This window comes from Amphibalanus amphitrite, unplaced genomic scaffold (genome assembly GCF_019059575.1).
Source record: "Amphibalanus amphitrite isolate SeventyFive unplaced genomic scaffold, NRLGWU_Aamphi_draft 000439F_arrow, whole genome shotgun sequence".
NCBI lineage: Eukaryota > Metazoa > Arthropoda > Thecostraca > Balanomorpha > Balanidae > Amphibalanus > Amphibalanus amphitrite.
The window spans coordinates 36,783-47,954 of record NW_024881933.1 but is presented as its reverse complement, the minus strand read 5'-3'; the positions used below and the strand labels follow the sequence as shown (position 1 = coordinate 47,954).

At 58.7% G+C, this 11,172-nt stretch overlaps 1 protein-coding gene across 1 annotated transcript; it reads left to right on the top strand.

Annotated features, from left to right (window-relative positions):
* Positions 1–5,787: 5,787 nt before the first annotated feature.
* On the top strand, positions 5,788–10,848 carry LOC122391486 (proteoglycan 4-like; the record flags this gene model as incomplete). The annotated part of the gene is made up of 2 exons (XM_043385437.1): positions 5,788–6,160; positions 10,678–10,848. Coding segments are annotated over exons 1-2 (544 nt in total), but the record flags the coding sequence as incomplete, so codon positions are not given.
* Positions 10,849–11,172: the final 324 nt, after the last annotated feature.

The window sequence follows — 11,172 nt, the reverse complement described above, 5'->3', positions numbered from 1 at the left end:
GTTTCCATGGAAGCTGAATACCACAATACGTGTAGCGCACTGTAGCATCGTGCCGTGAAATAAGGCTCGGGACGGAAGTTCCGGGGTCACAAAAATTGGTGTGGCGGTGTTGTCGCGGCTGGCGGGCTCCAGCAAGGGGTTTAAGTTTACGACACCACTCTTGTTTCAGGAGAGGTGTCAGCGATTCGAGACTACTTGGGCATGCGGGCAGCGGGGTCGGCGTGGCTGCCTGCGGCTGCGGCCACACATCTTGGCGTCCTGGAGGCGGAGATGCTGATGGTGGCATGAGTCATCACTGGCTGCCCGATTTCCATGCTCCAAGACTCGCCGTGAGGGCCGAGGCGGGCGTCGTGCCGATGGAGAGATGAGGAGGGATGCGCTGGCATCGCGCCTACTGGCGAAGGCGCTCTCCCTCCCGTCGGAGGACCCGCCGCGTCGTGGCGGAAGCCCCCCCCCCCCCCAACCGTGACTGAAGTCAGTGACCGGCTGGAGAGAGCGCGGGGGAGCGGTGTGGGACCACTGGAGTGGCGCTGCCCGCCGAGGCGCGCTTATCCACGAGACTGCCCCCGTAGACGCCAACAGACGGCGTCACGGTCCACCTGGACCTGCTGCCGATCGGGGCGTCCGCAACAGCGAGGAGGAGTGCTGCGGAGGCGAGGCTGGGAGCGCTCCCCCAGCGTGCGACGTGGGCCTGGGTCGACGGGTCTGCGACCGGGGGAGTAATAGGAAGGCGGCGCTGGGGTCCTCACCGAGCACCCAGACAGTACAACATTGGTACTGCGGGAGGCGGCGGGGAGGATTTGCTCCATTTACCGATCTGAGATGGTGGCGCCCAAAACGGCAAAGCAACATCTCCTGAAGCACCCGTCCTTCGAGGAAGACCCCATAATCATTTGCTCCGACTCGCAGGCGTCGCTGGCGACGCCACGAGGTGGACAAGTGGCCCAGACACCCCCCCCTCATCCCCTAGGTGCCGCCATCTGGGAGTATATGATGGCCCTAGTGGCTGTAGGGGGCCGAAGAATCCACCATAGAAGGAGGGCGGCGATAGCCCGATTAAGCTGGGCGTCCAGTGGAGCCTCGGCTCTATCATGGGCATTGGGCAAGGACTCTGCGAGCACCCCCGTCTCCTCCATCTTCGACGGCACTCCAGTCAGAAAGCTGTCCCCACCCGAGTTTCCCAGCAGCATGGGCCACATGAAACCGAACAGCGCCGAGCCGCTCGACGCTGAGGACCAGGCGAGAGTAACAGTGAAAAGGTGAAACGCTCGAAACGGCGCGCGCCGCCGGCCGAGGGCGCCGAGCCGGCCCAGGCCGGCTGCGGGTCAAACAGAAGCCGTCTCCGCGGCGGCCGCCCAGTGACAGCGACTCGGACTGACGTCGAGGCACCGCTGCCGCCTCCGCCGACCAACCCGCCGCCCAGCAAGGGCAGTTTGAAGGCGGCTGCGCCGGTGAAGGTGGCGCGGCCTGGCAGGGGCCGCGGCCGGCCCACTCCCAGCTACCCGTCCCGCGAGGTGCTCAGTACCACCGACTCGTCCGATTCTGAGGCAGCGCCGTCGGCGGGCCGCCGCCAGCAGTGACGACGACCGGCTGGCGGCGTTCGCGCGGGACTTGTCCGACTCCTGGTACTCGGACTTGCCGCCCAAACTGGACGCCGGCGGCGTGAGCACCAGCAACGCCAATAAAAAGTCCACCTTCATCCGGCTCTTCTCGCACCGTGTCAAAAGGACTACGCCGCGCGGCCGGCCGGCCAACTCGAATGAGCGCAGCGAAGGGCACACGTCCCCGACGGCGGCACTGGCGCCTCCCGCCGCGCCGCTGCCGGCGTTGCTGGCAACGCCGATCCAGGCCCATCGATTTCTACTGTTTTGTTGCCTACGTGCCGCTGCCGCCGCTCAGCCAGCACAATGGCGTGCCGGTGTTGCGCTGTCGGATCGAAAAGCGGCTCGTGCAGCGGACGGACGGGTGCGGCCCGCGCGATGAGCCGCCGCCGCACACCGAGCTGCGCCGCGCGGACGTGAAGGTGGAGCTGGCAGCGGCCTGCTCAGTCCCCTCAACGGCGTCGACCGGCTCTCCGGCGATTTGCGGTCAGAAACGCCGCCGCTTCTGGGACCAAGGTGTCAGAGCGCGGCGCTGCCCGTGAGACGTTAAGTTAGCACAGGCAATGTCGTCTGCACTCCTTGCAGTTCATGTTGAATACACAACCATGTTGCGAAGTAATAGGCGCCGGGTTTTTCAGTTCATAGAACTTTTTCCCTGGCTATTACACCCCACAACCGAACACTGACACCTTGCACAAGTATGACTGTGTGTATGAATGTTAATAAATACATGAACCAATGTTGTGTTTTCGGTTCCAGTACCTTCTTTGGGCACCTCGGCAACAAGTAAGTAATCCGTTAGCTTTGCCACACCTAAGATAGGCTCCCACGTTGTTATTTGCTCCCGGGTTAACATAAACCGGTTTAACGTAACTTTTGCATCCCGGCCAAAATTGCCGGTTAACTGTCCCACCGCTCGAGACTGGCGCTAGGCTGGCCGAGCAAAAAAAAAGTTTGTCCGCGGCTTCGTCTTATTCGCAGCTGCTGGACACGGGGGAGGGGGGAGGAGGGGCTGCATCGGACGAAAAGCGGGCTCTGGTATTAACTAGATTTTTTGCCAGCTGGCGCCGTATGGTGGCGCTAGCAGAGCTTCTTACATATCAATGCTAGATATAAAAGAATGAATATTTACCAATCAATTTTTCATTTAAAGCCATTTGAAATATTTATGTCCATCCTTCTACCGCGCTTAGGTATATCTAAAATTAAATACCTTTCGTGCGTCGCCAGCTGGCCAGCCAGCTGACGCAATCCAGCTTTTACCAAAGCCCCGAAAAGCGATGACGTGAGCCCTAATATTGGCTTCACCACACAATTTGAGCCCTCAAACTGGAATCAGGTGAGCTCGAAAATGGGGATCAGGCTGAAAACTGGTATCATAGTGAGACTAGTTTTAGAGCTTGACACCGATAATGGGTACTGACTGAGCTCTGTTTCTGCGATCAATGATACCGATTTAACCCTCGCCCGTAAACGGCGATCTGCCACCTTCGCCCATGCAGGGGGGGGGGGTTGGTGCGACCCCCCCCTTGGCGTTTGAAAACGGAGCGTCGTAGAGCTTAGCGGAAAAGACCAACGGATTGCTCTCGCCGAGATCTCGCGATTGGTGGTATATTTTTTGGTCCTAGGTCAACATTTGACCTACTTTTGACCGGTCAAAGGTCAAATTTTCGGAAAAATAGACTTTTTCAAATTTTCCGCGGCGTTTGCGGCAAAACGGTGGGAGATATCGACTTGAAACCTTCACTATCGTGTTCCTTGATCAATTCTCTATCGTTTGGTATGTATTTCGTTTCCCTAGCTCTAAAAATGGCGCGTTGGGAGCGCCGGAAGTCGGCAAGGTCACAGTCGGCGGCAGAAATTCGAAAAATCAAAATTTAAATTTTTGAAATCTGATTGTATTTTTGGATTTGGGATGTCCATTTGTTCCCTATAGAAGCTAATATTGCTGCATATTCCCATTGAGCTGACAAGAATTAGCAAAATAGTGGTTCGGGCGCTTTTCAAAAATAGTACCGGACGCTGTTCCTCTTGTGACGTCATAGCTCCGTGACCTGACCTGACCCGGTCAAGTTTCTTATACCATATGATAGCCAATACTTGCCCCAACATGCATGGGAAGTTTCATCACGATCCATCAACCGATGTCCGTACCACCGGCAGGAAACCTCGGGCGTTGGCACTCAGTTTGTGAAAATCCGGCCGGAGGCTGTTCCCTTTGTGACGTCATAACTCCGTGACCTGACATGACCCGGTCAAATTTTTTTTTATCAAAAGATGCGCAAGGTTTGCCCCATAAGGTACCCAAAATTTGGCGGCGCTGCGCGCCGCCGTTTTTGCACTATTTCCGAAAAACCTCAGGGGGGGGTTGCACCAACCCCCCCCCCCTACATGGGCGAGGGTTAAGGGATCGTATGAGCCCATGTGGCGCTAGCTCAGAAAGTATTCTCGAAATGTGCTGTCTGTTTTGAATATGGTACATTAGCCCGAAAACTGGTATCTGAGCCCGAAAATCGGGACACTGTTTTCTCAGTGGTGGGCCTGGGTCGACGGGTCTGCGACCGGGGGAGTAATAGGAAGGCGGCGCTGGGGTCCTCACCGAGCACCCAGACAGTACAACATTGGTACTGCGGGAGGCGGCGGGGAGGATTTGCTCCATTTACCGATCTGAGATGGTGGCGCCCAAAACGGCAAAGCAACATCTCCTGAAGCACCCGTCCTTCGAGGAAGACCCCATAATCATTTGCTCCGACTCGCAGGCGTCGCTGGCGACGCCACGAGGTGGACAAGTGGCCCAGACACCCCCCCCCCTCATCCCCTAGGTGCCGCCATCTGGGAGTATATGATGGCCCTAGTGGCTGTAGGGGGCCGAAGAATCCACCATAGAAGGAGGGCGGCGATAGCCCGATTAAGCTGGGCGTCCAGTGGAGCCTCGGCTCTATCATGGGCATTGGGCAAGGACTCTGCGAGCACCCCCGTCTCCTCCATCTCCGACGGCACTCCAGTCAGAAAGCTGTCCCCACCCGAGTTTCCCAGCAGCATGGGCCACATGAAACCGAACAGCGCCGAGCCGCTCGACGCTGAGGACCAGGCGAGAGTAACAGTGAAAAGGTGAAACTGTCGTACTGCGCTGTGGGTAGCGCGTGGCTGGACGGACGGTCTGTGACAACCTATTGATCTGTGGCTGATCTATTAGAGTGTCCGTCCGAGAGCCGTACGACGGCTGACAGAGCCTGGGGGTCGCGAACTGGTGTGGTAACCGTTACGCCCACCTGGGACGCCCGAGTCGGTACGGCACTTGCGGTGTCGTAACCGGATCGGCGGGAACCAGCAGAACGCTGTTGGACCGGCGGTGAAAGTCGGAACCGAGCACTCGCCCACCAGTGGGCGTCTGGTCGAGCAGGTCTACCCGCTAAGGCAGCCTGAGCACGAACCAGTGGCAGGGTCCGATCAATGACCGTGGTCCGACCAGGGTGTCAGCGCAATGGCCAGTCAGAGGCGTCTTTAAGGGCGCAGAAGCCCACCTCGGTCGACTGTGGCCGGTGCAACCTAGTCAGGTCGTTTGTGTGAATCTCCGTGTTCTTCCCTCGCCTCAGAGTAGCCGCTCTTCTCCAAATGCCCGAGCCGTTTTCTATGTGTATTGGTCTTGCAGCGAACAGCAGAGTCGAGAAACGAAATGACAATGTCGCCGAAAACCGCGGTCACATGCTGGCCGTCCCTAGTACTACCAATATGCCCGCAGGCGCGGCGAGAGACAAGCTTAACGTATGAGTCACCGTCCGGCTGCCGGGAGAGCCCCTACCGCGACCACCCCCTGATTCGACTTCGCTTTAAAGGACTCGATCTCCCAAGAAAGCTCCTCTGCGGGTACCTCGCCGTCCCTGTTCGACCCTGGATCCAGCTGCCAAGGCAATGCCGTAGGTGCTGGAAGCTAGGCCACTCCATGCGCTCTTGCCGACGAAAAGAGACAGTCTGCGGGCAGTGCTCTGCCAGGGACAGCCACCCCACAGGTGACTGTACCTCGGTCCCAAAGTGCCCTCTCTGCTCTGGTCCACACCCAGCATGGGACCGAAACAGCTGCCCCGTCTGGAAAACCACCAAACGAGACACTCGAGAGCGAGCGCCATTCCAACCCCCGCCGCTCAACTCCACAGCTTGGCCTCCACTTGAGAGTCAGCACCGAACGATGCAGCCCCCTCCGGCTCGCACAGACGCCTCTGTCCAGACAGATGGTGAGGTCATGGCCCCTAAGGCGACCGCAGTCCCTGTTCAGACCCAGACCGAGACAGCCAGCTCTCAGACGACCGACGCCAGCACCCAAACGACCAAACTGACCACCTTCGACTCGACCTCTCAAACTCGACCCGCCCGACTGGTCTCTGCCGAAGTCCAGACTGACACCCCCGACTCACCGACACCAACCACGGACCCCGACGACTTCGGCTGCTCTCGAAGCAGGCCGTTCACCCGAGGCTACACGGCGAGCTTCCAGCCTGACAGCCCCCGAAACGACACCGACGATCCCGATCCAGACCTGATCCCGAAGAGACGTCCCAGGGGTGAGATCCCTCCACCTGACATCGGGTCGCTGAAGTTTGAGTACGCCAGCGGCAGGCGACTTTCCTACCCTCCCTCCACCCTCTACTGGTTTGACCATGAAATCCGACTATACGACCTTGACCTTCGCCCAGAATCCAAAGCGTACAGGGCAGCCGTGGCTGGCTTCTATTTTGACGGACCCCCTCACCACGGACGCCGTATCTTCCTTCAGAGAATTCCTCCAACGGGTAACCACTAGCCCTACCAACATCGCTGCCTAGGAGTCGAGCTATGCCTCACGGCTACTCCTCCAGAGCCACCAAATTCCAGTCAAAGTTGTACCCCTGAGACGGGCGGGACATGACTGGGGCACCCGGGTCACACCGGCTGCCATAACCCGCTGGCTGTCTCACTCGGTAGGCCGGTTTTTATTTTGGCCGATCCCTGCGAACAGCCTGCGCAATCACACTTTCACTGTCCACATTAGAGATATAACGTAACGTAACTATTGCGGGGATTTTTACTGTACTCGACAGTTTTTGCCCCTTGACTTAGGCACCAGGTTTTTTCTAGTTAGGACTTTTCCTGGTAAATACATCCCACACACACATTGCAACACCTCACACCATCAGCAGCAAGATTTACAGCAGCAAGTATGAATATTCTACCCCTTTCTGGACACCCTTGCCTTGTTAATCGGACGCCACATGAGCCGAATTAAAGTAAAGTTTGCTTCTCTCTCTTGCTTGGGTCAGAATTAAATAGCTGACAGTAAAGTAAAGTAAAACGAAAGATCTGGCTCATTGCCAGCCTTAGTAATTTCCCCTTCCCTGGCGGTTGCCTTAGGCATGCCGGGAAGACAAAATTAAAAAAAAAAAAAAAAAAAAAAAAATGCTCACAGTCATGACGTCACGACAATGGGCTCCTAAACGTACGGGCAGCGGCCGCCTCAGGGGTGCCGCCGTGACCTTTGCACGACACGTTCTATAGCGTATGGCACAGCGGTTACTAGGAAGGTTGAGGCCAGCGGCAGGCCGGTTTACAAATAACAAACAAACTTGACGCGCAATTGGCAACAGGTAACAGATTGATTAATAAAGCGGTGACAATATAAATGAAAATGACAACATGAAATGACAAATCGCATAGATGACAAATCGCATAGATGACAAATCGCATAGATGATCCCTACAGTCCTGCTCCCGGACGAGACGAACTCCGATGGAGCACAGCCTTGACCGCTCGGCGCTGGCGCAGACGGTGCCGTCCCGCAGGAGACGCTGGTTGGCAACGTCCACGACGAGGTGATGTGCGGCCAGGAAGTCGGTGCCCAAGATGGGTGTGGTGACGTCAGTGACGAAGAATCGATGTTTCAGGCGGTGCTGCTGACTCAAGGTGACGTCCAGCAGGCAGGTGCCGTGCACCGCGATCGGTGAGCCGTTTGCCGCGACGAGCTGCTGGCCGACAGGAGCAGGGGTCAGCGTAGACCCGTTGGGCAGGCAGCGGCGAGGCAGCACGCTGACCTGCGCCCCGGTGTCGACTAGAAATTGCCGGTCCGTCTCCGTGTCCCTCACGAAGAGGAGTGGCGCGGCGGGAGGGGCGCCCGTGCTTTGCGCCATCAGCACGGGGCGCCTCAGTTTTCCGAGGCGATCCAGGAGCACGGCAGCTTGCATCGGCGCGCTTGGGCGCCGAATCGCTGGTGGTACCAACACAGCGTGTCGTCGTGCGGCGGCGTTGAAGGACGAGCCGGTGACGGGCGGCGTGACTGGCGAGACGCCTGGCGCGGCCGGGAACGGCTGCGGTCGCGTCGCACGACGTCCTCGAGTCGTCGGTTGCTGGCCTCCAGGCGCTCCATCTTAGCGACCAGGGAGGCGATGACGGTGTCCAGCGCAGGGGTTGCAGCTGGCGCTGGGGCTGTCACTGCAGCAGCGATGGGCGGTGCCGGCTGTGTGTACGGCTGTGCCGCGATCGCTGATAGCCGTGGGTCGGGTCCGCTAGCTTCCAGATACCGGTCGGCCGCTTCTGCCAGTGCGTCAAGCGTGCTGTCGGCTGGCAGGAGGGCGAGGGCAGCACGGACGGGCTGCGGTAGCCGTTGTTGAAATAGGGTACGGAAGAGCTCCGTATCAACCGGGGCGTCCCCGGCTGCGGCAAGCTCGTTGCGCATTGAGCGTAACAGCGCCGTCGGCTTCTGATCGCCGAGCTGCTGGCGGCCGAGCAGGGCTTGTAGTCGGTCGGCGCGTGACTGTGCCAGGCGGGCTTGGAGCGCTGCACACAGCACGTCAAAAGACCGAGATGACCGGATGACGTCCTTGACCTGGACGGCGATGTTGGCGGGGAGGTTTGCGACGAGGAGCTTAAACCTCAGCTCGTCGGAGTCGACCCCGCTGACGTCGAAAGCGCACTGCACCTGCAGTAGCCACAGGTCGGGCTCTTCCGGAGAGTATGGTGGTAGCCGGAAGCTAGCCATGGGCCGATGAGTTGACTCGGAGGCTGAAGCTGGAACGCTGGCTGGGTCTTGAGCTGCGGCGCCGGACTGTGCGCTGTCCGCCGGCATGACGAGAGGCTAAGGTCGAACAACGGAGATCACGTCGGGGTCACCAATTGTCGTACTGCGCTGTGGGTAGCGCGTGGCTGGACGGACGGTCTGTGACAACCTATTGATCTGTGGCTGATCTATTAGAGTGTCCGTCCGAGAGCCGTACGACGGCTGACAGAGCCTGGGGGTCGCGAACTGGTGTGGTAACCGTTACGCCCACCTGGGACGCCCGAGTCGGTACGGCACTTGCGGTGTCGTAACCGGATCGGCGGGAACCAGCAGAACGCTGTTGGACCGGCGGTGAAAGTCGGAACCGAGCACTCGCCCACCAGTGGGCGTCTGGTCGAGCAGGTCTACCCGCTAAGGCAGCCTGAGCACGAACCAGTGGCAGGGTCCGATCAATGACCGTGGTCCGACCAGGGTGTCAGCGCAATGGCCAGTCAGAGGCGTCTTTAAGGGCGCAGAAGCCCACCTCGGTCGACTGTGGCCGGTGCAACCTAGTCAGGTCGTTTGTGTGAATCTCCGTGTTCTTCCCTCGCCTCAGAGTAGCCGCTCTTCTCCAAATGCCCGAGCCGTTTTCTATGTGTATTGGTCTTGCAGCGAACAGCAGAGTCGAGAAACGAAATGACAATGTCGCCGAAAACCGCGGTCACATGCTGGCCGTCCCTAGTACTACCAATATGCCCGCAGGCGCGGCGAGAGACAAGCTTAACGTACGAGTCACCGTCCGGCTGCCGGGAGAGCCCCTACCGCGACCTTTGCTCACAGTCGATATTCACGCACCAGTTCGACGCTTCACGTCAGTTAGCGCACGGTGTCCTCACTGAGCTCCAGGGTCGTCCATGGACGACCTTGGTCGCTAACTTTGAGTAAGCCTTCAGCTCTTTTTGCTCTATGTGACTGTAGGTAGGTCATCTAGGATAACTGCTCAGTCCGGGGGAAACCTAGCGGTGATAACGAACCGGACTATTTATCTTTGCCTGTAACAGACCCCGATCATGGCCATGGACTCGACCGGACCGCCTCCAGGGGCGCGTCTCCCACCCGACCTTGACCCACCAGAAGGCCGCGCTCTCATCCTGATGAGCCGGCCTGATGGCACTCCACTGCGAGGGAACCCGTTCGCCATCATCAGGGAAATCCGCTCGATCTGTGACTCGGAAGTCGAAAAAACCAAACAACTCGGATCTGGCAAAATTCTCATCTCGACCTTCAACAAAGACCAAAGCTCTGCCCTTCTCTCCTGCCAAACCATGCTCGGAAAACCTGTTTCGGCTGTTCTTGCAACCAACCTGATGTCATCGCAGGGTCTCATTCACTGTCCGGACCTCAGCGACCTCTCTGACGAAGAGCTCCTCACCGAACTAGCCCCGCAGGGTGTTATCGAGGTGCAGAGGCTCAAATCCAAGGACCGAACTCCAAACCCCCTGATTCGACTTCGCTTTAAAGGACTCGATCTCCCAAGAAAGCTCCTCTGCGGGTACCTCTCCGTCCCTGTTCGACCCTGGATCCAGCTGCCAAGGCAATGCCGTAGGTGCTGGAAGCTAGGCCACTCCATGCGCTCTTGCCGACGAAAAGAGACAGTCTGCGGGCAGTGCTCTGCCAGGGACAGCCACCCCACAGGTGACTGTACCTCGGTCCCAAAGTGCCCTCTCTGCTCTGGTCCACACCCAGCATGGGACCGAAACAGCTGCCCCGTCTGGAAAACCACCAAACGAGACACTCGAGAGCGAGCGCCATTCCAACCCCCGCCGCTCAACTCCACAGCTTGGCCTCCACTTGAGAGTCAGCACCGAACGATGCAGCCCCCTCCGGCTCGCACAGACGCCTCTGTCCAGACAGATGGTGAGGTCATGGCCCCTAAGGCGACCGCAGTCCCTGTTCAGACCCAGACCGAGACAGCCAGCTCTCAGACGACCGACGCCAGCACCCAAACGACCAAACTGACCACCTTCGACTCGACCTCTCAAACTCGACCCGCCCGACTGGTCTCTGCCGAAGTCCAGACTGACACCCCCGACTCACCGACACCAACCACGGACCCCGACGACTTCGGCTGCTCTCGAAGCAGGCCGTTCACCCGAGGCTACACGGCGAGCTTCCAGCCTGACAGCCCCCGAAACGACACCGACGATCCCGATCCAGACCTGATCCCGAAGAGACGTCCCAGGGGTGAGATCCCTCCACCTGACATCGGGTCGCTGAAGTTTGAGTACGCCAGCGGCAGGCGACTTTCCTACCCTCCCTCCACCCTCTACTGGTTTGACCATGAAATCCGACTATACGACCTTGACCTTCGCCCAGAATCCAAAGCGTACAGGGCAGCCGTGGCTGGCTTCTATTTTGACGGACCCCCTCACCACGGACGCCGTATCTTCCTTCAGAGAATTCCTCCAACGGGTAACCACTAGCCCTACCAACATCGCTGCCTAGGAGTCGAGCTATGCCTCACGGCTACTCCTCCAGAGCCACCAAATTCCAGTCAAAGTTGTACCC